The 27,838-nt window shown below is 52.8% G+C and overlaps 1 protein-coding gene across 4 annotated transcripts; it reads right to left on the reverse strand.

The window, feature by feature from the left end:
* Positions 1–477: 477 nt before the first annotated feature.
* On the reverse strand, positions 478–27,838 carry EIF2B4 (eukaryotic translation initiation factor 2B subunit delta). 4 transcript variants are annotated; one of them, XM_075916260.1, is made up of 13 exons: positions 27,737–27,838; positions 27,198–27,241; positions 26,659–26,785; positions 22,651–22,848; positions 17,806–17,888; positions 14,337–14,428; positions 13,477–13,591; positions 5,911–5,987; positions 5,467–5,569; positions 4,339–4,466; positions 2,764–2,938; positions 2,477–2,657; positions 478–702 (listed from the first exon to the last, which is right to left on the reverse strand). In XM_075916260.1, the coding sequence occupies exons 1-13, from the start codon at positions 27,759–27,761 to the stop codon at positions 506–508; spliced, it is 1,545 nt and encodes a 514-aa protein (XP_075772375.1). In that variant the 5' UTR covers positions 27,762–27,838; the 3' UTR covers positions 478–505. The 4 variants fall into 4 exon arrangements, with proteins under 4 accessions (XP_075772375.1, XP_075772374.1, XP_075772376.1 ...); XM_075916259.1 differs by having other exon boundaries at positions 22,651–22,851; XM_075916261.1 differs by lacking the exon at positions 22,651–22,848.

Here is a 27,838-nt window from a genome sequence, read left to right on the forward strand (position 1 = left end):
TAGGGCTGGTCCCCATGGAGGTGGGGCACACTGACACCACACTGAGGGGGGAAGTGGGGCTGGTTCCCTCTGAGGGCAGGTGGGGGGGCAGAGCTGGTCCCCTTGGAGGTGGGGCATGCTGACTCCACACTGGGGGGGGGCTGGTTCCCTCTGAGGGAAGGTGGGGGGGCAGGGCGGGTCCCCCTAGAGGGGGGGGTGGGGCACGCTGACACCATGGCGGGTGAAGTGGGGCTGATTCACCCGACGGGAGGTGGGGGGGCTGGGCTGGTCCTCCTAGGGGGCACATTGACACCATGCTGGGGGGGGAGTGGGCGCCCTGACACCAAGCTGAGGTGTCAATGTGCCCTCTGGAAGGGGGGGGCTGAGCACCCTGACACTAAGCCATGGTGCAGGGTTGGTTCCCATGGGGGCAGGCAGGGGGCCCATGCATAGTGGCTCTGGCTGTGCCCCCTATCATGCAGGCCAGACAGGCAGCAGTGAGATCAGAAAGTTTATTGCAGGTCTGCTACTGCTCCACATTCTTGACCCGCAGCACGACAGGCACGGAGGTGCACGGGATCATGCCCAAGTCTGTGATCACCAGATCCACCAGCTCGGGGGGGGTAACATCATAGACCAGATTGAGAAGGCGCAGGGACGTGTTTTCCTTCCAGCCACCAAGCTGGGCTCCCTTCCTGGGCAGGATCAGGTCATCAGGGTCATCTACAGAGACAGAGTTAGGCACTAGGGTGCACCTGAAACTCCTTGTGGGGAGTTGCCTGGCACCAGGATAAACCCGCCCCCCCAGCCAAAGGAGCTGCCTGGCACATGACAGGCTCCTCCTTATTTTCCCAGCTGGCCAGAGGAGGGCGCCACCCTGGGACATGCTATGCATTGGGTGTAGAAGCACTAGGTGTAGGGGTGTGTCTAGACTACATGCCTCCTTCGACGGAGGCATGTAGATTAGCCAGATCGGAAGAGGGAAATGAAGCCGCGATTAAAATAATCGCGGCTTCATTTAAATTTAAATGGCTGCCCCGATCTGCCGATCAGCTGTTTGTCGGCAGATCGGGAGAGTCTGGACGCGATGCGCCGACAAAGAAGCCTTTCTTCATCGGCACAGGTAAACCTGGTTTCACGAGGCTTACCTGTGCCGATGAAGAAAGGCTTCTTTGTCGGCGCATCGCGTCCAGACTCTCCCGATCTGCCGACAAACAGCTGATCGGCAGATCGGGGCAGCCATTTAAATTTAAATGAAGCCGCGATTATTTTAATCGCGGCTTCATTTCCCTCTTCCGATCTGGCTAATCTACATGCCTCCGTCGAAGGAGGCATGTAGTCTAGACACACCCTAGGAGAAAGAAAGCCTGAAGCATGGGCCTGGTGCTTGAGCGAAAGTAAGCAAAAAATAGGCTGTGTCAAAAGCAAATTTTTGCCTGCAAGTCAGTGTCTCTTGGCACTAGAACTGCTAGCATGTATAGAAACACATGAAGTATGTAAATACATGCCACCCGGACAGTACAAGGACAACCAGCTGAGTACGTGATCAAATAGTTGGAAACAACAAGGCTACGTCTACACTGGCCCCTTCTTCGGAAGGGGCATGCTAATTTTGAACTTGGGAATAGGGAAATCCGCGGGGGATTTAAATATCCCCCACGGGATTTAAATAAACATGTCCGCCGCTTTTTTTCCGGCTTGGGGAAAAGCCGGAAAAAAGCGTCTAGACTGGCGCGATCCTCCGGAATAAAGCCCTTTTCCGGAGGATCTCTTATTCCTATTTCAAAGTAGGATCCTCCGGAAAAGGGCTTTATTCCGGAGGATCGCGCCAGTCTAGACGCTTTTTTCCGGCTTTTCCCCAAGCCGGAAAAAAAGCGGCGGACATGTTTATTTAAATCCCGCGGGGGAAATTTAAATCCCCCGCGGATTTCCCTATTCCCAAGTTCAAAATTAGCATGCCCCTTCCGAAGAAGGGGCCAGTGTAGACGTAGCCCAAGAGTGAAAGCAGAACAACGGGCAGTGTATGCTTTGGAGGAAAGTACATGGGGAGGTACCAAACGTGTCATTAGTGCGTAAGATGATATGTAGAGCGCATATCATAGATTGTTCATTTCTGTCTATAAATACTGGGGGGTACTCTGACTTAATTCTTTGGCCAGCCTAAGAGGCGTTAGTGAAATCCATACTATCAACTGAGTTGCATCCATTGTTCCGGGTACAAATACGTCGGGTCTCGAAGGCCATCTGGCTACCGACACTTATTAATGTACTTTGTTCAACAAGAAACCTGACTTGGGTGCTCTGGTGAAGTCTATTATGCTAGCTACCTACACAGAGCTGGCATGATATACTGAAGAAGCCTATGAAAACGCGAGCAGCCAAACGTTTATCATCACTGGCGGAGCAGGAGACCTGTTAGGATGCCACAGCAGTGGACCCTGAATTTACAATACCGCTATCCTAAACTACTGCACTGGGGAGCATGCAGGGCACGTACCCAACTCATTGGAGACAAAGGAGTCAGTCTGCACCCGCTCACAGAACTTGTAGGTCTCGCAGCACACCAGCACAGGCACATTGTAGGCCTTGGACACCAGTGCAATCTGGGATGTCCCCACCCGTGACATGACAGAGCCGTTCGCTAGCAGCGCATGGGCCCCCAGCAATACCTTGGAGACCTGTGGGGAGACAGGGGAACCAGGTAAATTACCAATTAACAATCAATGGCAAGGCAGGCTCTGCCTCCAGCAACTCAGCAACATCCTCAGGCAGCTGCTCACTCACCTCGGGCAGCACGTAGGAGATGGCAGTGATCATGACATAAGTGCAGCGGATGCCCTCACGCACCAGCCTGCGTAGTGTGTCCCGTCCCTCCAGCCGTGGCCGACTGTCCACCACAATCACTCGGAAGGCACGCTTGGTGTGGGCGTCACATAGTGTGCGGTTCACTAAGGAGGAGCTAACGGCATCACAAGTGAATTCATGGAGCTTAAGGCAGGAAGGGACCATTAGTCTAATCTGCATATCAGAGGTTAGAGAACCGTAGCCAGTTACCCCAACACTGAGCCCAATAACACAATGACAGCCAGTGTGGATCTGACCCATAGCCAGAGGAAGAATCCACCACTGCCTGTGGCAGTTTGTCCCAAAGGCTCATCACCCTCACTTTCTACACTTTTCAACTTCTAATTCGTATCAGTTGCTACTTCACATTTATTTATTTATTTAAATATTTTGACCCCGCCCCTTTATTTAAAATATTCAAGGTAGCTTACAAAAAATTTTCAACAAAATACAAATATATATAAAAATTTAAAATACAAGACCCCAGAGGGACATAAAACCTGCTAAAAATATCGAGAAGAGGAACACACACATACAGACTCAAACACCAATAAAAGCACGAGTAAAAAGGGTGGCTTTAGCCTGACGCCGAAACAATGCTAGTGTTGGCGCCATGTGAATATCCCGAGGAAGAGAATTCCACAGCCTGGGAGCAAAGGCTGAGAAGGCCCTGTTCCACGGTGATGTTAATCTTATCTCTGCAAGTGGGGGAACACTGAGCAGAGCCTCCTCAGCTGACTTCAATCCCCAGGCAGGTTCATATGGGAGAAGACGGTCCTTCAGATACCCCAGACCCAACCAGTTAGGGCTTTATAGGTCCTAACCAAAACCTTAAATTGTGCCCAGAAACATACTGGAAGCCAGTGCAGCTGCCAGAGCACTGGCATAATGTGCTCCATATAAAGAGTATTAGTTAAAACTTGAGCAGCCGCTTTCTGGACCAGCTGAAGTTTCCGAAGGCTCTTTAGAGGCAGCCCCACATAAAGTGCATTACAGTAATCCAGTCGGGATGTAACAAGAGCGTGGATCACTGTGGCCAAGTCATGCTTGTTCAGGAAGGGTCGCTGCTGGCCACCGAAGAAATCTGGTCCTCAAATGTTAAAAAAAGGGTCCAGGAGGACTCCCAAGCTGCGTACCTGTTCTTGCAGGGGGAGAGTAACCCCGTCGAGAACAGGTGCCACATTCCCGAACAGACAGCCTCCTGATCCACTTGTGAAATACTGCTTTTGTATTTCTTACTGCTGCCTTCACTTCCCCACTGACCCGGGATGGGCTAAGAGCCCAAGTTTTCGTTTCTTTTCTGTGACTGTGGAATCATGGGTTTTCAGCCTTCTGATGAATTTCTCTTAAAACCTGATTTCCATTCCCATTTTTCTAAGTTTTCCCTCTAGTCAATTTTGCTGATGAGAAATTAGCCTTTTCAAAGCACCAAGTATATTTCTGGTTGGGATTGTGTAGTTCGCCCACAGTGAATATAAGGAAGGGATCATCTGCCTAGGGACTCTCCCCCCTTACCATCCATAGACCAGGATGACATCACCATCACTGATCTTCTCGAAGGCATATTTGGAGATGGCTTCGGCAGCCAGTTGGATCTTCTCCCTCACGTATTTGTCAATGCTTTCCTGTAGTTTCCCCTTCGCCTGGGGGGACACAATGCCAGTCACTTTGGGGTCTGAGAGCTCTGACATCCTTCTGTTCGGCTCAGCCCACAAGCCCTGCCCTACCCCACAGCTGGCCATGCTCCACACTCCAACAGGGAAGGAACACTCCCATCCCATCCTATCTTGCCACCCCGGATGCCCTGACTGAGCCTCACAGCACACAGAGCCCCGCTGCTCTGGGGGCAGAAGGGAAGAGAACAGGTCTATGCTGCACAATTCAGCCAGGGCAGTGCCCATCCCCCATCTCATCCTCGTGAGCAGGGGGCAGGCTGCCCTGCAAGACACAGGCCTCAGGAGGAAACCTGAGGAAGTTACTCCCTCTCTCTCGCTTACAGCAACTGCCACTGCTGAAGCACCTCCCAGCTAGGAGGCCCCCAAAGCATGCCCCCATCACCCCACCCTTATGGGGAAGAACCAGGAACTGGTAACAGCTGCACAGAAATGCCACCAAATAGTTCAGAGCAGCAGATGAAGAAGGATCCTCTACAAAGCAAAGCAGGAGTTAGCTCAGCCACAGAGAAATGACCAGGCTGGAATCTGGGCAGGCCATGGGAGCTCACAATCTGACACACAGCACACAGCGAGGATATTTAATATGGTAGGGTTCTGCCATTACATCTCAACTGAGCATGACATGGCCTTCTACCAGCATTCCCAGTCAGTTGAGTGCCTGGGCGGCCACCCAGCAGAGATTCAGGTGCCACCAGCTGCGTAGCAGAACGCCCACAGCTGGCAGCCTGTGCTCCTACTGGCAGTGCACGTCTGCACGTGCCTCAGATCCAGAACAGCACCTCTGGGCCCCAGTGCTTGTTACAGCTGTGATGGACGATGACCAATTACTCTACCCTGTGCCCGGTTTCCTCGCCCATTTCTCTGCCTCACTCAGTGACAGTATCTGTAGCAGCGTCATGGGCAGGCCTGCCTGTAGCCCGTCAAACGGACAGGCCACGCTGCTGGGGTCCAGCTGTGTCCAGCTCACCTCCTCCTCCCGCAGGGTGCTGGACAGGCCCGAGATCTCTTTCTTGAGATATTTAATGGCGTTGCCCATGCTTGCGGAGAGGGGCCGACACTGGTTCAGGAAACTGCAGAAAGGAAACAAACAGTGAGATGCACGGACTGGAGCCAGGCCAGCAGCGCAGGGAGCAGGCAGAACCCTCAGACCTGGGCTCATCAGTAGGGATCGGCAGCTTTTCAACGTCTGCACAGAAGACTCTGCCTAGTAAAGACCAGCTGGGGCCAGCGGGAGGGACAGCAGCCTCGACTGTACTGTACAGCCTAGGACGGAGGGAGGGGCGGAGTGTGAACGGCAGCCCAGGCAGTGATGGGCAGTGGGGGGGAGGGGAAGAACCACAGGCTCAGTAACATCCAGCCCAGCCCCAAAGTCTCCAGGGAAGATTCTGCCTCCCACATCTCTCCACCTCACCTGATGTAGGGCTTCAGCTTGGCCACCAGGTCTCGTGATAGCTCCTCGCTGGGTGGGGTGGAGTAATCCCGGATCACCTGGAACAAGGTGGGTGAAGAAGCGTGACCCCTACGCCAGGACAGAGACCAGCCACCTGGCAGTAGGCTGGATGGGCAGGCAGGCAGGGCAGGCACGTTCCCCAGGCACATCTCCCAGGGGTGGACATGAACAGGGCTGGGATGCAGAGACTGCAGAAACCCTCGGCAGGGTGGGGCAAAGGTGTGGGACCTGACCCTGGCGCTAGCCCAGAGTACTCCCTGGGCAGGGTGGCAGGGCGAGTGGGGAAGGACTCCCCTGCAGGGACAGCTGCTGGGCTGGGCAGAGCAGACCCAGGGGCTGGGAAGTGTGAAAGGGGAAACGAAGCATTTCTATAAATACACTACTAGCAAGAGGAAGACAGGGTAGGCCCATTGCTCAGTGAGGAGGGGAAAACAATAACAGGAAACTTGAAAATGGCAGAGGTGCTTAATGACTTCTTTGTTTCAGTATTCACCAAGAGGTCTGATGATGAAGGAATTTCTAACATAGTGAATGCTAGTTGGAAGGGGGTAGGTTTAGAAAATAAAATAAAAAAGAACAAGTTAACAATGACTTAGAAAAGTTAGATGTCTGCAAGTCACCAGGGCCCGATGAAATGCATCCTAGAATACTCAAGGATAGAGGAAGTATCTGAGCCTTTAGTTATCACCTTTGAAAAATCCTGGAAGACAGGAGAGATTCCAGAAGACTGGAAAAGGGCAATCTAGTGCCCATCTATAAAAAGGGAAACAAGAACAACCCAAGAAACTACAGACCAGTCAGTTTAACTTCTGTGCCAGGAAAGATAATGGAACAAGTAATTAAGGAATTCATCTGCAAACATCTGGAAGATAGTAAGGTAATAGGTAACAGCCAGCATGGATTTGTAAAGAACAAATCATGTCAAACCATCCTGATAGCTTTCTTTGATAGGAAAACGAGTCTGGTGGATAAGGGAGAAGTGGTGGATGAGGTATACCTAGCCTTTAGTAAGGCATTTGGTACGGTCTTGCATGATCTTGCAGTAAGTTGAGGGTCAGTAACATGGAGTCAGCAGGCCTAAGGCCTGTAACATGAAAACAGCAACAGGCCTGCAATCTAGTGAGCAAGACTTTGGTTCAGTAACAGGAGCCAAGAAAGAGGCCCTATTGATAACTGTGTGACTGTGTAAGTTAGGTCGAGCATGGAAGGACACAGGGAGGCACTGGGTACAGTCTGTAAGCCAAAGGGGAGTAATGGAACATCTTAATAAGAAATGTCTTGGTACAAAAACTCCCTAAAAACTAATGTACATACCGACCTAGGTTCAGGACCGGGTCGGAACTGACAGCATGAGGGATAGTAAGTGAGCCCCCCTTCCGTAAGGTGAGGGGTGGTAACTAGGCAACAGAGGAGGTAACCTGGTACGTAAAGAAATGATGTAAGTTGTTTGTACCTGTCTATAAAAGGACACCGCAGAGGGTGCTCTCCAGCTGACCTGGAGGGGGGGGGGGGGGGGGCACTAGGCGCCTGAGCGGTAGGTGTCATTGCCTAAACTTACAGAGCGCACAGTAGCTTAACTCTGACTAAGTGCTGTTAATATCTGATATATGGCAATAGGCCTGCCCGGTGTTGGTACCTTGTCAACGTGGGCCATAGTGCCCAGTGCTGTAACATTGGACTGATCTCTGTTACCAACTGGTAGAGCTTCGCATTTGACAATAAACCTGCTCGACTGATTTCAAACCTTGTCTGCATCTGTCGTTTCCGGGGCCTCTCAGAGATCTCCTGTGTTGACCCAAATGCACGGGGTCTAACACTCTAGATAAAGGGAGTACCGATTGTTACGCACGCAGCCGAAAGTTTATCATCACCGACGGAGCAGAGGTCCTGTCAGGAGCGCGCCAGGACGACCATGACCAAACAACGCTGACACTGACAGTCCAGACCACCGAAGGTACCAAGGTACGAAAACACTGAGGGACAACACTTCTTATCAATAAACTAGGCAAATACAACTTAGATGGGGCTACTATAAGGAGGGTGCAGAACTGGCTGGATAACCATTCTCAGATAGTAGTTATTAACAGTTCACAATCCTGCTGGAAAGGCAGAACTGGGGTTCTGCAGGGCTCTGTTTTGGAGTTGGTTCTGTTCAATATGTTCATCATCAACAATTTAGATATTGGCATAGAGAGCGCACTTATTAAGTTTGTAGAAGATACTAAGCTGGGAGGGGTTGCAAGTGCTTTGGAGGAGAGGTCATAATTCAAAATGATCTGGACAAAGTGGAGAAATGGTGTGAGGTAAATAGAATGAAGTTTAATAAGGACAAATGCAAAGTGCTCCACTTAGGAAGGAACAATCCGTTCCCCACATACAGAATGGGAAGCGACTGTCTAGGAAGGAATTCTGCAGAAAGGGATCTAGGGGTCATAGCGGATCACAAGCTACATATGAGTCAACAGTGTGAAGCTGTTACAAAAAAAGTAAACCTGATTCTGGGATGCATTAGCAGGAGTGTTGTGAGCAAGACACAAGAAGTCATTCTTGTCGCTCTTCTCTGGACCCTCTCCAATTTCTCCACATCTTTCTTGAAATGCGGTGCCCAGAACTGAACACAGTACTCCAACTGAGGCCTAACCAGCGCAGCGTAGAACGGAAGAATGACTTCTCGTGTCTTGCTCACAACACACCTGTTAATGCATCTCAGAATCAGGTTTTCAAGTATCTAAAAGGGTGTTACAAGAGGAGGGAGAAAATTGTTCTCCTTGGCCTCTGAGGACAGGACAAGAAGCAATGGGCTTAAACTGCAGCCAGGGAGGTTTCGGTTGGACAACTCCCTCCCTGTCAGGGTGGTTAAACACTGGAATAAGTTGTCTGGGGGGCTGTGGAATCTCCATCTCTGGAGATATTTCAGACCAGGTCAGACAGACACCTGTCAGGGATGGTTTAGACCAGGTGTGGGCAAAAGGGCCTCCGTGGGGCAGATCCGACCCGCCAAGTGGGTGGATCCAGCCCGCAGAGGCCCTGCCGCTCCACGCTCCCAGGCAAATTAGGATCTGGGGGCAGGGGGAGTGCGCCAAGCAGGAAAGATAGAAAATATGGCAAAAGACCAGCTTGGCTTAACAAGGAGATCTTGCACGATCTCAAAATAAAAAAGGAGTCTCATAAAAATGGAAACTAGGACAAACAACAAAGGATGAATATAGGCAAGCAACACGGGAATGCAGGGGCAAGATTAGAAAGGCAAAGGCACAAAATGAGATCAAACTAGCTACAGGCATAAAGGGAAACAAGAAGACCTTTTATAAATACATTAGAAGCAAGAGGAAGACCAAGGACAGGGTAGGCCCATTGCTCAGTGAGGGGGGAGAAGCAGTAACAGGAAACTTGGAAATGGCAGAGATGCTCAATGACTTCTTTGTTTCGGGCTTCACCGAGAAGTCTGGAGGTGTGCCTAACGTGGTGAATACAAGCAGAGAGAGGGTAAGTTTAGAAGATAGGATACACAAAGAACAAGTTAAAAATCACTTAGGAAAGTTAGATGTCAGCAAGTCACCAGGTCCTGATGAAATGCATCCCAGGATACTCAAGGAGCTGATAGAGGAGGTATCTGAGCCTTTAGCTATGATCTTTGAAAAATCATGGCAGACAGGGGAGATTCCAGAAGACTGGAAAAGGGCAAATATTGTGCCCATCTATAAAAAGGGGAATAAGAACAACCCAGGAAACTACAGACCGGTCAGTTTAACGTCTGTCCCAGGGAAGATAATGGAGCAGGTAATTAAGGAAATCATATGCAAACACTTGGAAGGTAATAAAGTGATAGGGAATAGCCAGCATGGGTTTGTGAAGAACAAGTCATGCCAAACTAATCTGATAGCTTTCTTTGATAGGATAACGAGCCTTGTGGATAAGGGAGAAGCAGTGGATGTCATATACCTAGACTTTAGTAAGGCATTTGATACGGTCTCGCATGATATTCTTATTGATAAACTAGGCAAATATAACTTAGATAGGGCCACGATAAGGTGGGTGCATAATTGGCTGGATAACCGTAGTCAGACAGTTGTTGTTAACGGTGCTAAATCCTGCTGGAAAGGGATAACAAGTGGAGTTCCGCAAGGGTCTGTTTTGGAACTCGTACTGTTCAATATCTTCATCAATGATGTAGATATTGGGATAGAGAGTACGCTTATTAAGTTTGCAGATGATACCAAACTGGGTGGGGTTGCAACTTCTTTGGAGGATACGGACATAATTCAAAATGACCTTGGCAAGTTAGAGAAATGGTCAGAGGTAAACAGGATGAAGTTTAATAAAGAGAAATGCAAAGTGCTGCACTTAGGAAGGAACAATCAGTTCCATACATACAAGATGGGAAGCGACTGTCTAGGAAGGAGCATGGCGGAAAGGAATCTAGGGGTCATAGTGGACCACAAGTTGAATATGAGTTTTGGGGCCAATTTTATTTAATCTTTTTATTGCTGATCTTGGCACCAAAAGTGGAAATGTCCTAATAAAATTTGCAGATGACACAAAGTTGGGAGCTATTGCCAATTCAGAAAAGGATCGGGATATCATACAGGAAGATCTGGATGATCTTGTAAATTGGAGTGATAGCAATAGGATGAAATTTAATAGTGAGAAGTGTACGGTTATGCATTTAGGGATTAATAACAAGCATTTTAGATATAAGCTGGGGACACATCAGTTGGAAGTAACGGAGGAGGAGAAGGACCTCGGAGTCCTGGTTGATTATAGAATGACTATGAGCCGCCATTGTGACACGGCCGTGAAAAAGGCTAATACGATCTTGGGATGTATTAGGCGAGGTATTTCCAGTAGGGATAAGAAGGTGTTAGTGCCATTATACAAGGCATTGGTGAGACCCCATTTGGAATACTGTGTGCAGTTCTGGTCTCCCACGCTTAAGAAGGATGAATTCAAACTGGAACAGGTACAAAGAAGGGCCACTAGGATGATCCGAGGAATGGAAAACCTGTCTTATGAAAGGAGACTCAAGGAGCTTGGCTTGTTTACTTTAACCAAAAGAAGGCTGAGGGGGGACATGATTGCACTCTTTAAATATATTAGAGGGATAAATACCAGGGAGGGAGAGGAATTATTTAAGTTTAATACCAATGTGGACACAAGAACAAATGGATATAAGCTGGCTAGTAGGAAGTTTAGACTTGAGATTAGACGAAGGTTTCTAACCATTAGAGGAGTGAAGTTCTGGAACAGCCTTCCAAGGGAAGTAGTGGGGGCAAAAGATCTATCTGGTTTCAAGATTAAACTAGATAGGTTTATGAAGGGGATGGTTTGATGAGATAACAGGATCTTGGTATCTAGTTGACCATTCATTATCAGTGGGAAATAGGTCAACGGAGGGATGATAGGAGTTACTATAGAGAACTTTCTGGGTGTCTGGCTGATGAGTCTTGCCCACATGCTCAGGGTTTAGCTGATCGCCATATTTGAGGTCGGGAAGGAATTTTCCTCGAGGGTAGATTGGCAGAGGCCCTGGAGGTTTTTCGCCTTCCTCTGTAGCATGGGGTACAGATCACAGCTAGAGGATCTCTGCATCTTGGGGTCTTCAAAGTATTTGAAGGCTTCAATATCTGAGATATAGGTGAGAGGATTATTCTAGGAGGGGTGGGTGAGATTTTGTGGCCTGCACTGTGCAGGGGGTCAGACTAGATGATCATAATGGTCCCTTCTGACCTTGGAGTCTATGAGTCTATGAGTCAACAGTGTGATGCTGTTGCAAAAAAAGCAAATATGATTCTAGGTTGTATCAACAGGTGTGTTGCAAGCAAAACTCGTGAAGTCATTCTGCCGCTCTACTCTGCACTAGTTAGGCCTCAGCTGGAGTACTGTGTCCAGTTCTGGGCGCCACATTTCAAGAAAGATGTGGAGAAATTGGAAAGGGTAAAGAGAAGAGCGACAAGAATGATTAAAGGTCTAGAGAACATGGCCTATGAAGCCAGGCTTCATGAACTGGGCTTGTTTAGTTTGGAAAAAAGAAGATTAAGGGGGGACATGATAGCGGTTTTCAAATATCTAAAAGGGTGTCACAAGGAGGAAGGAGAAAATTTGTTCCTCTTGGTTTCTGAGGACAGGACAAGGAGTAATGGGCTTAAAGTGCAGCAGGGGAGGTTTAGATTGGACATTAGGAAAAAATTCCTAACTGTCAGGGTGGTCAAATATTGGAATAAATTGCCAAGGGAGGTGGTGGAATCTCCCTCTCTGGAGATATTTAAGAACAGGTTAGATAGACATCTGTCAGGGATGGTGTAGACGGAGCTTGGTCCTGCCATGAGGGCGGGGGGCTGGACTCGATGACCTCTCGAGGTCCCTTCCAGTCCTATTATTCTATGATTCTAAGTTTCCTCCGCTCTGGCCCTCAGAAGTACCAGGCGTTCCTAGCAGGGCAGGAGAAGACTTTGCACGCCCCCCCATGCCCTCGGGTCCTGATTGGCCCGGGGTTGGGGGAGCACATGAAGCCTCCTCCCACCCTTTAAGTGCCATGCAGGGTGGGGCAGAGCAGGGGAAACTTTGCATGCTCTCCCATCCCCTGGCCCTGATTGGCCTGGGGGTAGGGGAGCGTGGGAAGTCTTCTCCCGGCCAGGGGCAATGGCACCTAGGAGGAAGGGGGGGCAGGCGGGCAAAGGTGCTCGGCCACCCCCAGACCAATCATGTTCTGGGGTTGGGGAACCTGGAGGTATCCCAGCCCCGCCCCTTCGGCGCGAGGCCTTGCCCCTTCCAGAGCAGCCCAGGGCCACTTCAGAAATTATTGCCCACCCCTGGTCTAGAAGGTGCTGGGTCCTGCCGAGAGGGCAGAGGACTGGACTCGACCTTTCGAGGTCCCTTCCAGTTCTAGGGTTCCATGAAAGCAGGGCTGGGATGGAACCGGTACTAGCAGAGGCAGGAAGGTAAGTCAAATGCCCAGAGGTGCTGGAGGGAGAGCACCAAGGTGTGTGAGAGCAAACCGTCCACCCCTCAGGGCTGGCAGCCGGCCAGAGTCTGATAGGGCCCAAAGGCCCGTGGCCCAGGTGAGGGCCTCCCTCCCTGCAGAAAGCTGCCTGTGGGAGCGGGTGAGCTCAAGAGAAGTGAAGAGCAGACAGCAGGCACGGAGCTGGGGTTTTAGCCACAGGAAGGACATGCTGCATGGTGTCAGGCTCTGTGCTTGGCATCAGCCTGGCAGTCAGGGAGAGCAGCATGGGCATGGCTGGGGGGGGGAGTCTAGAACCAGGATTTGGCAACCGTCTAGGTTAGTTATGGGTGGACTTTGCCCTGATATCCCATTTGTCTTGGTTTGCCTCTGCCTACCTCACCGGACCCTGCAGAGGGGCGCTGGCAGAGTGAGAGAGCAGGTCACCCAGACAACTGGGGGCAGGGCCATGGGGAGTGGGGGTGTGAGGTAGGGGCCCTGCAGAGCTGCAGGGCGGGGCAGGGGAGGTTGGGGTGCTCAGGGCTGGGGCCCAGCCATGGGGCGCAGCAGGGGCTGGGCTGCAGCAGTACCTGTCTGAAGACCTGCAGCAGGGCGAGGCAGCGGGCGTTGGAGCCGTTCAGCAGCCCCTGGGAGTACTGCAGGCCGAGGCGCACCACAGCCGGGTGGATCGCTATGGCAGGGATGCTGGGGACACAGGCAGGGCACAGATAAGAGGCCTTGGAGCTGGGCCACTCCATCAGAACAGAGGGGGAAGGACCAACAGCCCTAGTGCTGGATCACCCCTCCCCCCAGCTTCTATGGGAAGACCCTCAAGAGATCAACCTGCCAGAGAGAGGTACATACACCCTCCCCTCCCCCCCGGGCCTCCCATCGTATCCCATTGCCCCCCCACACCTGCCACCTGCCTGTCCGTTACTGCCCACAGCCCTCACTCCAACTGATGGCACTCCCAACACCCTCCCCCAGAGCATCCCTACAACCCCCTAGCCCCAGGGAGTCCTCATAACACCCCAATGCCCCCTGCCACTCCAGGCACCCCCAGGGCACCCCCAGCAACTGCCCACACTCACCCAGGAGACCTCCAGCACCAACACAACCCTCTGGCCCAGGCCCCCTATGTCTCACATTCTCCCTTAACCATCCATGTTACCCCTCCCCCAGACACCCCTAAACTCACATGCACCAGGTGTTCCCCCAGCCCTGTGCCCCACACGCACACCTCCAGCATGCCTCTTGTCCTAGCATGCCCCCCGGCCAGGGCTCACAGTTCACTTTCCCCCACCCCATCCCTGGCATGAGCACACGGGGCTCGGCAGCCCAACTCCACTGGGCTCTCCAGCTCCCCAACATCCAGGAAGGGCACATGGCAGCCTGGCTCCCTGGGCACAGCCCAGACCTCAGGACACAGAGCCAAGGGGGGCGCACGCACCTCATCTGCTGCGTCAGTGGCACCTTCCGGCTGTACTGGTGCAAGTGGGAGAAGAGGTTGACTTTGGCGCCATAGTCCGGCCTCAGAGGAACCTGGCATGGAAATTGCAGAGCATCCTGCTTCAGTGGAGGCCGGCAAAGGCCCTCTGCCAGCACAGCCTCCGATGGCATCCCCTGCCCCTCCGCATGGCTCGCCCCGCACCCCTGCCAGGCACTGCCCATCTGCCCCTCCCCATGGCACGCCCTGCACCCCTGCCAGGCACTGCCCATCTGCCCCTCCCCATGGCACGCCCTGCACCCCTGCCAGGCACTGCCCATCTGCATGGCATCCCCTGCCCCTCCCCATGGCTCGCCCCGCACCCCTGCCAGCCACTGCCCATCTGCATGGCATCCCCTGCCCCTCCCCATGGCTCGCCCCGCACCCCTGCCAGCCACTGCCCATCTGCATGGCATCCCCTGCCCCTCCCCATGGCTCGCCCCGCACCCCTGCCAGCCACTGCCCATCTGCCCCTCCCCATGGCTCGCCCCACACCCCTGCCAGGAACTGCCCATCTGCCCCTCCCCATGGCTTGCCCCACACCACTGCCAGGCACTGCCCATCTACCCCTCCCTATGGCTCGCCCTGCTCCCCTGCCAGGCACTGCCCATCTGCCCCTCCCTATGGCTCGCCCCGCACCCCTGCCAGGCACTGCCCATCTGCCCCTCCCTATGGCTCGCCCCGCACCCCTGCCAGGCACTGCCCATCTGCCCCTCCCTATGGCTCGCCCCGCACCCCTGCCAGGCACTGCCCATCTACCCCTCCCCATGGCTCGCCCCACACCCCTGCCAGGAACTGCCCATCTGCCCCTCCCCATGGCTCGCCCCACACCACTGCCAGGAACTGCCCATCTGCCCCTCCCCATGGCTCGCCCCACACCCCTGCCAGGAACTGCCCATCTGCCCCTCCCCATGGCTCGCCCCACACCACTGCCAGGCACTGCCCATCTGCCCCTCCCTATGGCTCGCCCCGCACCCCTGCCAGGCACTGCCCATCTGCCCCTCCCTATGGCTCGCCCCGCACCCCTGCCAGGCACTGCCCATCTACCCCTCCCCATGGCTCGCCCCACACCCCTGCCAGGAACTGCCCATCTGCCCCTCCCCATGGCTCGCCCCACACCCCTGCCAGGAACTGCCCATCTGCCCCTCCCCATGGCTCGTCCTGCTCCCCTGCCAGGCACTGCCCATCTGCCCCTCCCTATGGCTCGCCCCGCACCCCTACCAGGCACTGCCCATCTGCTCCTCCCCATGGCTCGCCCCGTACTCCTGCCAGGCACTGCCCATCTGCTCCTCCCCATAGCACGCCCCGCACCACTTATTTCCCCCCTGGACAGTGCTTATCTGCCCCTTCCCATGGCATGTCCTGCACACCCCTGCCCCTAGCTGGGCACTGCCCACCCACCCCTACCTGTGGCATGCCATGCCCCCTGCCGGGCACTGCCCACCCGCCCCTCCCCATGGCCTGCCCCACACCCCTTATCCCCCCCTGGGCACTGCCCACCCACCCCTCCCCATGGCCTGCCCCACACCCCTTATTCCCCCCTGGGCACTGCCCACCCGCCCCTCCCCATGGCCTGCCCCACACCCCTTATCCCCCCCTGGGCACTGCCCACCTGCCCCTCCCCATGGCCTGCCCCACACCCCTTATCCCCCCCTGGGCACTGCCCACCTGCCCCTCCCCATGGCCTGCCCCACACCCCTTATTCCCCCCTGGGCACTGCCCACCCGCCCCTCCCCATGGCCTGCTCCACGCCCCTTATTCCCCCCTGGGCACTGCCCACCTGCCCCTCCCCATGGCCTGCCCCACACCCCTTATTCCCCCCTGGGCACTGCCCACCTGCCCCTCCCCATGGCCTGCCCCACACCCCTTATTCCCCCCTGGGCACTGCCCACTTGTTCCTCCCCTTGGCCTGCCCCACCCCCGTAGCAAACTCCTGCTGGGCGCCGCTCACCTGCACCCTCCTCAGCTGGCCCATGGAATGCCCCTTATCCCAGCCAGCCAGGCACATCCCTGACACCCCCTCGCTTGGACCCTGCCAGGTCGGCCTGTGACTAGGGGAAAGGGTCCATATCCACACTGGCATCACGAGCTGCTTAGTAACCAAGCACAAGACCAGCGTAATCAGTGCAATGGGAGCAGGTTTTAGGGTGCCTGGGATTAACCCTTTGTGGGAGGAGTGCCAAGCCCAGGCTTTGACTTACTGGGCAATGCCCCCGATTTGTGGAGACAGAACAGGGACAGGGCAACCACAGGGCAGAGCCACACTCAGCATGGCCAGGCCCCAAAGTCCCTCCCGGGCCGGCGAGTTCAGTTGCGAAAGCAGTTGAACAAGGTCCCTAGCTTGGGGCTGTCATGATCATGAGGGTTAGCCAGCAGCCTGGGGACTAAGGGGTTAACTATGTCCCTTACCTAGCCAGGTGGGGCGGCCAATAGGACTGCAGGTAGAAATTTCAAGCTGGGACAAAGGAATTTTGGGGTTTTCCCTTCTTTGTTCTGGGCAGTTCTCTCCAGCTATTGAGGGGGACAGACACTGTCTCCCTCCAAGAAAAGACTCTTTCTTCACTTTCTGTAAGTAGGGTAAAGTGGAGATAAATCCGTCAGGTTTTCTTGTTTATAGTTTGGATTTGGGATCTGCTGTCTGTGCACTTTAAACAAAATGTTTTGGCTTTCCTTTGTAACTAAGTTCTAGGCCCATGGAGTTTCTCCATGAGTGTATTATTTTGTTACTTTTCCAATTAATTGTTACGCTTGCAGCAGGAATAGTGCGGTATAATAAACGTTTTCTCGTTTCCTTTTATTAACCAGGTATTGGTTAATGGTGGGGTCCTGCTTTTTACTTTAGGGCGTGAGATTTTCCCAAATGCTCTCTCCCCTGGTTTATTTATTAATTTGGGTGGTGGCAGTGGAAATTCTATCCCCAAAATCTAGGGTTTTAAGATTCTGGGGGGAAGTTTTATACCAAAGCCTGGTAGATAAGATTTTGGGGTACACTTGCTGGCCCTCACTCCTGCATTTATTGTGCCAGAGTGGGGAAGGAGCCATGACGGGGTGATGGGAGACTCTTAGCTTTGGCCACAGCTAAGTGCAGCCAGAAGGGATTGCCCCAGGTACCACCTGTCCAGGCATGCAGCCACCCCATCTGCCTGCCCTGCCTCAGCTGATCACTGCACTGCCTCCAACTGCTCCCAAGAGCTGAAGTCTGCTCCGCCAGGTTCAGAAGGGAGCCCATGCACCAGGGTGCTGGTCCCAAAACATCTTTACAGCCCTCAAACTGCCCATGACATGCCCCTGCAGAGACAGCTTGCTAGCCATTACGCCAGCAGACCAAGCACAGCAAACATGCAGCAAACATCCCCTTCCTGGAGATGAAGCCATGCAATATTCTCTGGGGTCCTTCCCCCAGCCCGCCCTTGGCACCCCGCAGTGCTGGTACCTGCTGCCGCTCCAGCTTCTTCGCTAATCTCTTCTGGGCTGCTGGGTCGTCCACCTGCACGTGCTCCGGCACACGCTTCACCACTAGCAGGAGAGCAAGGAGGGCAGGCTGAGCTAGGTGCTAGGGTGTGGGAGGGCAGGATTCCAACACAGAGCCCCCAAGAAACAGGGAAGAACAGCACGGGTTGACCCAGCCACAGGGGATAAGCCACGACCAGCGACCTGGGCCCTGGGGCACACCCACAGTGATGAGGCATCCAGCAGGAGTGGAGGGCAAAAGAATTTGGAGACATGGCGGGGGGGAACAAGGCCAGAAGCACAATGGCAGCAACCTGGGCACAGGGGCAGTACCACCCAGGCCACTGCCCCAGGCTCCCTGCCAGCTTACTCAGCCCCATTGTGGGTCTCCCTTTGGCTCACCCAGCCCATTTGGGGGCACTGGCCTAGGCCCCTGCTGGCTCGACCAGCCTTGGGTGCCCTGTTGGCTCACCCACCCCACCCGGAGAGCTGCTCCGTGCCCTGTTGGCTCACCCAGCCCCACCCAGGAGCTGCTCCGTGCCCTATCGGCTCGACCACAATCCTGCTGGAAGGGCATAACAAGTGGGGTTCCGCAGGGGTCTGTTTTGGGACTGGTTCTATTCAATAACTTATCAACGATTTAGATATTGGCATAGGCAGTACGATTATTAAGTCTGCAGGTGATACCAAGCTGGGAGGGGTGGCAAGTGCTTTGGAAAGAGGGTCAGAATTCAAAATGATCTGGACAAACTGGAGAAATGGTCTGAGGTCAACAGGATGAAGTACAGGCAGTCCCTGGGTTACATGGATCCGACTTACATCAGATCCCTACTTACAAACGGGGTGAGGCAACCCCGCACTAGCTGCTTCCCCCCAGCAGACCAGGGAGACGCGAAGCTAGCGCCCCCCCCCCCCCAGCAGACCAAGGAGACGTGGAGCGGCTTTTCTCAGCAGACACCTCAGCTTGAGAATAAAGGACTGAGGGAAGTGAAGTGTGGGAGAATAAAACTGAGCTCTGGAGAAATGTTTGGCTAGAGTTTCCCCTACAATATGTACCAGTTCCGACTTACATACAAATTCAACTTAAGAACAAACCTACAGTCCCTATCTTGTACGTAACCCGGGGACTGCCTGTATAACAAGGACAAATGCAAAGTGCCCCACTTAGGAAGGAACAATCCATTCCACACGTACAGAATCATACAATACTAGGACTGGAAGGGTCCTTGAGAGGTCATCGAGTCCAGTCCCCTGCCCTCACTGCAGGACCAAATACTGTCTAGGCCATCCCCGATAGACATTTATCTAACCTAATCTTAAATATCCCCAGAGATGGGGATTCCATAACCTCTCTGAGCAATTTATCCCAGTGTTTGACTACCCTTCCAGTTAGGAACTTTTTCCTAATGTCCTAATGCAGTTTAAGCCCATTGCTTCTTGTTCTATCCCCAGAGGCCAAGATGAACAAGTTTTCTCTTTCCTCCTTATAATACCCTTTTAGATACCTGAAAACGGCTCTCATATCCCCCCTCTAATGGCAAGATTAGAAAGGCAAAGGCACAAAATGAGATCAAACTAGCTACAGGCATAAAAGGAAACAAGAAAACCTTTTATAAATACATTAGAAGCAAGAGGAAGACCAAGGACAGGGTAGGCCCATTGCTCAGTGAGGAGGGAGAAGCAGTAACAGGAAACTTGGAAATGGCGGAGATGCTCAATGACTTCTTTGTTTCGGGCTTCACCGAGAAGTCTGGAGGTGTGCCTAACGTAGTGAATACAAGCAGAGAGAGGGTAAGTTTAGAAGATAGGATACACAAAGAACAAGTTAAGAATCACTTAGGAAAGTTAGATGTCAGCAAGTCACCAGGTCCTGATGAAATGCATCCCAGGATACTCAAGGAGCTGATAGAGGAGGTATCTGAGCCTTTAGCTATGATCTTTGAAAAATCATGGAAGACAGGGGAGATTCCAGAAGACTGGAAAAGGGCAAATATTGTGCCCATCTATAAAAAGGGGAATAAGAACAACCCAGGAAACTACAGACCGGTCAGTTTAACGTCTGTCCCAGGGAAGATAATGGAGCAGGTAATTAAGGAAATCATATGCAAACACTTGGAAGGTAATAAAGTGATAGGGAATAGCCAGCATGGGTTTGTGAAGAACAAGTCATGCCAAACTAATCTGATAGCTTTCTTTGATAGGATAACGAGCCTTGTGGATAAGGGAGAAGCGGTGGATGTCATATACCTAGACTTTAGTAAGGCATTTGATATGGTCTCGCATGATATTCTTATTGATAAACTAGGCAAATATAACTTAGATAGGGCCACGATAAGGTGGGTGCATAATTGGCTGGATAACCGTAGTCAGAGAGTTGTTGTTAACGGTGCTAAATCCTGCTGGAAAGGGATAACAAGTGGAGTTCCGCAAGGGTCTGTTTTGGGACCCGTACTATTCAATATCTTCATCAATGATGTAGATATTGGGATAGAGAGTACGTTTATTAAGTTTGCAGATGATACCAAACTGGGTGGGGTTGCAACTTCTTTGGAGGATAGGGACATAATTCAAAATGACCTTAGCAAGTTAGAGAAATGGTCAAAGGTAAACAGGATGAGGTTTAATAAAGAGAAATGCAAAGTGCTGCACTTAGGAAGGAACAATCAGTTCCATACATACAAGATGGGAAGCGACTGTCTAGGAAGGAGCATGGCAGAAAGGGATCTAGGGGTCATAGTGGACCACAAGTTGAATATGAGTCAACAGTGTGATGCTGTTGCAAAAAAAGCAAATATCATTCTAGATTGTATCAACAGGTGTGTTGTAAGCAAAACTCGTGAAGTCATTCTGCCGCTCTACTCTGCACTAGTTAGGCCTCAGCTGGAGTACTGTGTCCAGTTCTGGGCGCCACATTTCAAGAAAGATGTGGAGAAATTGGAAAGGGTACAGAGAAGAGCGACAAGAATGATTAAAGGTCTAGAGAACATGACCTATGAAGCCAGGCTTCATGAACTGGGCTTGTTTAGTTTGGAAAAAAGAAGATTAAGGGGGGACATGATAGGGGTTTTCAAATATCTAAAAGGGTGTCACAAGGAGGAAGGAGAAAATTTGTTCCTCTTGGTTTCTGAGGACAGGACAAGGAGTAATGGGCTGAAAGTGCAGCAAGGGAGGTTTAGATTGGACATTAGGAAAAAATTCCTAACTGTCAGGGTGGTCAAATATTGGAATAAATTGCCAAGGGAGGTGGTGGAATCTCCCTCTCTGGAGATATTTAAGAACAGGTTAGATAGACATCTGTCAGGGATGGTGTAGACGGAGCTTGGTCCTGCCTTGAGGGCGGGGGGCTGGACTCGATGACCTCTCGAGGTCCCTTCCAGTCCTATGAGTCTATGATTCTCTTTTCTAAACTAAACTAATGGGAATGGGAAGTGACTGTCTAGAAGGAGTACTGCAGAGAGGGATCTAGGGGTCAGAGTAGACACAAGCTAAAGAACATGTGCTATGAGGGAAGACAGAAATAATTGGGGTTGTTTAGTTTAGAAAAGAGAAGACTGAGAGGGGACATGATAGCTGTTTTCAAGTACCTAAAAGGGTGTTACAAGGAGGATAAAACTGTTCTCCTTGGCCTCTGACAACAGGACAAGAAGCAATGGGCTTAAACTGCAGCAAGGGAGGTTTACATGGGCATTAGGAAAAACTTCCTACCCAGGGTGGTGAAACACTGGAATAAGTTGCCTAAGGAGGTTGTGGAATCTCCATCACTGGGGAGCAGGTTGGACAGAAACCTGTCAGGGATGCTCTAGACCACGGCTACTAAACATGTGGCCTGCAGCCCATTTGTTTGCAGACCACGGTGCAGTTTGGGTTAATATGTGTTTTAATAGTTAAATTCCTGGACCGCTGTGAAGCCAAAACAAAAAAGTAGTCAATAGAATGGTCTTCTGTTGATATGCATTTTAGTAGTTATATTCCTGGACTGCCAGTGCTCATTAAAAGTGCTGGCATAGGGGTGGAAATGGGTAAATATTGCATTTTATTAATATAATCAGATCTGACTAAAATGGGGCGTGTTGTGTGGTCTTGCCTTAATCTTTGTACTTGTGACCATTAGTGTGAAAGAAACTATTTGCATATATATTTGCATGTAGATGCAACCACTCTTAAGCTGCGGCCCTTGGCATGGACTGTGAGTATCACTGTGGCCCCTGGGGCTTCCAAAGTTGAGTAGCCCTGATCTAGACGTTGCTTGGTGCTGCCGTGGAGACAGGGGACTGGACTCAATGACCTCTCAAGGTCCCTTCCAGTCCTAGTGTTCTATGATTCTATGACCAGCCTTGGGTGCTCTGCCAGCTCACCTAGCCCCACCATTGCACCAGGTCCCTCATGGCTCACCCAGCAGACACCGTGCCTCCCATGGCTCATCCAAATCCACCCAGTGGGCACCGCACTTCTCACAGCTCTTCCAGCCTCATGCCGTGGGCACTGTCCCTGCCCCCCCCATAGCTCATCTAGCCTCACCCAGGGGGACTGCTCCTCCCACCACTTGCCCAGTGCCACCCTGCGGCTCATCCATCCCCGCATAGCAGACACTGGGCCCCTGGCACTTCCTCTGGGCCCACTGTGGCTTGTCCAGCCCCACCCAGTGGGTACTGCACCTCCCGCAGTTCATCCAGCCCCACCCAGCAGGCACTGGGCCCCCCCCACGGCTAATCAAGCCCCACTCAGTGGGCACTGGGTCCCCCCGTGGCTCGTCATACCCACCCAGCGGGCATTGCAGCACTCCCCTTTGAGGAGGGGAGCAGCCATGGCATGACAGCTCTATCCTTACTGGATTGAGGCTCGTTAGGCACCAGCCTCGGCTTGGCCGGCACAGCTGCTGAGGTTGACTCCACTTTCTTGGTTTGTTTCAGGGCACGCTCGGCTTCCTGCTTGGCACGGCGCTCTGCTCGCAGCTCCGCCTTGCTCTTCGCCCCCACCTGCTTCTCGCTGCCAACCGGGCCCTCACTAGGCACTGTGGCTGGCACAGCTGCTATGAGAGAGAAGCGAGCTGGAGCCTGTCCACACCCCAGGCACATGGAGCACATGGCCCGTGGGGGGCAGCCCAACAAGCAGGCACTCAACTAGGCCTGCCACAGACTGCCAGGCACTGGGCCTCCAGCCCGACCAGCAGAATAGGGTGAGAGATTATGCCATATACTATCCAAAAAACTGAGGAACCACCTGATGAGCATCCTGTACAGCAAACAGGAAAACATCAAAAAAGAGCTCTCCAATCTGGAGTCTCTCCTAAAACACCAACCTTCTGCACAAGTGGACTTTACTAAAACAAGACAGGAGATCTACATTGCACACTTCACTTCTCTACAGAGGAAAAAGCTGTCTAAAATCCTACCTGCCACATGGGGCCACAACAATGGGACCCCTAACTCACCCAGCAATATCGTCAATCTCTCCAACTACACACTCAGCTCGGCAGAAGAATCTGTTCTATCTCGGGGACTCTCTTTTTGCCCCGCCACCCCCACTAACATGATTCAGTTCTGCGGTGATCTGGAAGCCTACTTTCACCGTCTCCGTCTCAAGGAATACTTCCAACACGACACTGAACAGTGCGCTGACACACAGATACCTTCCCACCAACAGCACAAGAAGAAGAACTCCACATGGACTCCTCCTGAGGGCCGAAATGACAGTCTGGATCTCTACATAGAATGCTTCCGCCGACGTGCACAGGCAGAAATTGTGGAAATTCAGCATCGCTTGCCTGGTAACCTCAGTCGTGCAGAACGCAATGCCATCCACAGCCTCCGGAACAACTCTGACATTATAATCAAAGAGGCTGACAAAGGAGGTGCTGTTGTCATCATGGACAGGCCTGACTACCTAAAGGAGGCTGCCAGACAACTCTCCAATACCAAATTCTACAGGCCCCTTTCCTCAGATCCCACTAAGGAATACACTAAGAAACTGCACCATCTGCTCAGGACACTCCCTAAACAAACACAGGAACAAATCGACACACCCTTAGAGCCCCGACCAGGGTTGTTCTATCTATTACCCAAGATCCACAAACCTGGAAATCCCAGACGCCCCATCATCTCGGGCATTGGCACTCTCACTGAAGGACTGTCTGGCTATGTGGACTCTCTGCTCAGACCCTACGCCACCAGCACTCCCAGTTACCTTCGTGACACTACGGATTTCCTGAGAAAACTACACTGCATAGGTGATCTTCCAGAAAACACAATCCTAGCCACCATGGATGTAGAGGCTCTCTACACAAACATCCCACATGCAGATGGAGTACAAGCTGTCAGGAACAGTATTCCTGATGATGCCACAGCACAACTGGTGGCTGAACTCTGTGAATTTATCCTCACACACAACTATTTCAGATTTGGTGACAACATATACCTCCAGACCAGTGGCACTGCTATGGGCACCCGCATGGCCCCACAATACGCCAACATTTTTATGGCCGACCTGGAACAACGCTTCCTCAGCTCTCGTCCACTTACACCCCTTCTCTACCTATGCTACATCGATGACATCTTCATCATCTGGACCCATGGGAAGGAGACTCTGGAAGAATTTCACCATGATTTCAACAGCTTCCACCCCACCATCAACCTCAGCATGGACCAATCTACACGGGAGGTCCATTTCCTGGACACCACGATACAAATAAGTGACGGTCATATCAATACCATCCTATACCGAAAACCTACCGACCGCTATACTTACCTGCATGCCCCCAGTTTCCATCCCGGACACACCACACGATCCATTGTTTACAGCCAAGCACTGAGGTACAACCGCATATGCTCCAACCCCTCAGACAGAGACCTACACCTACAAGATCTTCAACAAGCATTCTGTAAACTGCGATACCCACACGAGGAAGTGAGGAGACAGATTGACAGAGCCAGACGTGTACCCAGAAGCCTCCTGCTATGGGACAAGCCCAAGAAAGAAACCAACAGAACACCACTGGCCATCACCTACAGTCCCCAGCTAAAACCTCTCCAACGCATCATTAGTGATCTTCAACCCATCCTGGACAATGATCCCTTGCTTTCACAGGCCTTGGGAGGTAGGCCGGTCCTTGCCCACAGACAACCCGCCAACCTGAAGCATATTCTCACCAGCAACTACACACCGCACCATAATAACTCGAACTCAGGAACCAATCCTTGCAACAAACCTCGGTGCCAACTCTGCCCACATATATACACCAGCAACACCATCACAGGACCTAACCAGATCAGCCATACTGTCACTGGTACATTCTCCTGCACATCCACCAACGTAATATATGCCATCATGTGCCAACAATGCCCCACTGCTATATACATCGGCCAAACAGGACAGTCCCTACGAAAAAGAATCAATGGACACAAATCTGATATTAGGAATGGCAACATACAAAAACCTGTAGGGGAACACTTCAATCTTCCTGGACACACAATTGCAGATCTAAAAGTAGCCATCCTGCAGCAAAAAAACTTCAGGACCAGACTTCAAAGAGAAACTGCTGAGCTACATACAGTTCATCTTTAAGTTTGACACAATCAACTCTGGATTAAACAAAGACTGTGAATGGCTCGCTAACTACAAAAGCAGCTTCTGCTCTCTTGGAATTCACACCTCCAGATCAGCTGCTAGAAGTGGGCCTCATCCTCCTTGATTGGATCCACCTCGTCATCTCCAGCCTGATCCTGGCCTGCATATTTATACCTGCCTCTGGAAATTTCCTCTACATGCATCTGACGAAGTGGGTCTTTGCCCACGAAAGCTTATGCTCCTACACTTCAGTTAGTCTATAAGGTGCCACAGGACTCGTCGCTTTTAAAGAAATCTGTTGTGGAACATTTTAACTTGCTGGGTTACTCATTTATGGATCTCAAAGTTACCACACTATTACAAGCCAATTTAAAAAAAAACAGCTTGAAAGGAAACTTGCAAAACTTAATTGCATTTACAAGTTTGATACCTGCAATAGAGGTTTAAACAAAGACCTTAACTGGATTACCAGCTACATTCCACATCCTAATGACATAAAAAGCCAAGCACTGAGTACTCAAGAGTACTTAGACCCCACTCTATCAGCTTCATTTAGCATGGACACACTGACCATTTTTTTCCCATTTTTTCCCTTTTCTTTCCCTCCCCATTCCCTTTTTCTTTGCTATTTATTTTGCAACCTGGACCCGGTAACTCCATTCATCTGAAGAAGTGAGTTGTGCCACAAAAGCTCATGATACCATCTCCATTTTTGTTGGTCTCTAAGGTGCTGCAGGACTATTAGTTGTTTTTTAAGTTTTGGAGAGGAATTCTGTGTCAAGTTTTATGAGGCCCGTGTATGCCTCAGTTTCCCCTCTGTGCTGCATCATTGCCAAGTGGGTGAAAATGGGCTGTGTGCTCCCAGGGCAGGGGGAGACCGGGGTGGGGGCTTGGACAGAGCTTGAGGGTCACAACTGGGCAGAGCTCTGGCAACTCAGAACAGACTCTTCTGGAAGGCGTGTCTGGCCACACTGGCTGGGTGCCTCACAGACACAGGGGGTGCGCTACTCCCCAAGATGGTACAAGGCTCCTGCAGGGTCTGTCCCAGCAGGACTCACTGCTTGGAGCTCATGGGAGCACAGGGGTGGCAAACCCGAGACCCAGTCTCAGGAGGTGATGAAGCTGAGTGGCTCACCTGAGGAGGAGGGAGACCCAGAGAAGGTCTGGCCCAACTGTCCCCAGGCAGGAGCATAACCCTGACTCTGTGGGTCCATGATAGGGGCACATCCTGCCCTGCCTCCCAGAGAAGGGGCAACACCCCACCCTGCTGTACCTGGCAACTGAGTATGGGGCTGCCCAAGGATGGGGGAGTCAGCTGGTTGCCCCATCTCATCTCTCCGCTTCTTCTTCTGCTGCTTTTTCTCCTTCCGCAGCTGCAACTTTTCCTCCTTGGAGAGTCCCTGGGTGTGTGGTGGGGAGCCCCAAATCAGTGCAGCCAACCCCATGGGCAGCCAGCCCAGCCTCCACCCCAGTGACAGCCACACTACAGCCAGTTCATCCCCTCCAGGCCTTGTCCCCCCAGACCTCTGCCTGCAGCCAGCCCACCTGCACCCACCTTTGCCTGCAGCCAGTCTGGGCCCCGAGACCCTGCCTGCAGGTAGCCTAGTCACCCCAACCCCAACATGCAGCTAGCCTGGCCCCCCTCATCCCCTGCCTGCAGACAGTCCAGCCCCCCCAGTCCCAGTCCGCAGCCAGCCCGGCCCCCACAGTACCTCCAGGACCCCTGCAGCCCCCCCACCCGCAGGCAGCCCAACGCCCTGTAACCCCCCGCCAGACGGATTCCCGGAGAGACCCCGGCCCAGGGCCCCTCACCTGTGGGGCTGCAGGCTGCCCGCCTGCCAGCGGGGGTCCGACTCCTGGAACAGACAAGCAGGGTGTGAGGAGACAGTGCCGGGGACGGGCCGATACACGGGGGGGAGGAGGGGAGATACCGGGGCGGGGCCCATACACAGGGAGAAGGGTATGGGGGGGGGGGTGATACCGGGGCGGGGCAGATACCAGGGCAGGGCCGATACGCAGGACGGGGGTGATGCGGGGTGGGTACTGGGGCGGTGCTGATACGCGGAGGGGGTGATGCGGGGGGGTACCGGGGCGGGGCCGATACGCAGGGGGGGTGACGCGGGGGGGGGGTACCGGGGCGGTGCTGATACGCAGGGGGGGTGACGCGGGGGGGGTACCGGGGCGGGGCCGATACGCAGGGGGGGTGACGCGGGGGGGGTACCGGGGCGGGGCCGATACGCAGGGGGGGTGACGCGGGGGGGGGGTACCGGGGCGGGGCCGATACGCGGGGGGGGGGGGGGGATACCGGGGCGGGGCCGATACCGGCGGGGTCCGTCCCGCGCCATCCTCACCGCTCAGCCCGTCCCGCGCCGCCATCGCTGCCGCCTGCGCCGGGCCCGGCCCCTCACAGCGCCCCCGCCGGCCGGAGGGTAGAACCGCCCCTGCTGGGGGAT

The sequence above is a fragment of the Pelodiscus sinensis genome, unplaced genomic scaffold (assembly GCF_049634645.1).
Source record: "Pelodiscus sinensis isolate JC-2024 unplaced genomic scaffold, ASM4963464v1 ctg80, whole genome shotgun sequence".
NCBI lineage: Eukaryota > Metazoa > Chordata > Testudines > Trionychidae > Pelodiscus > Pelodiscus sinensis.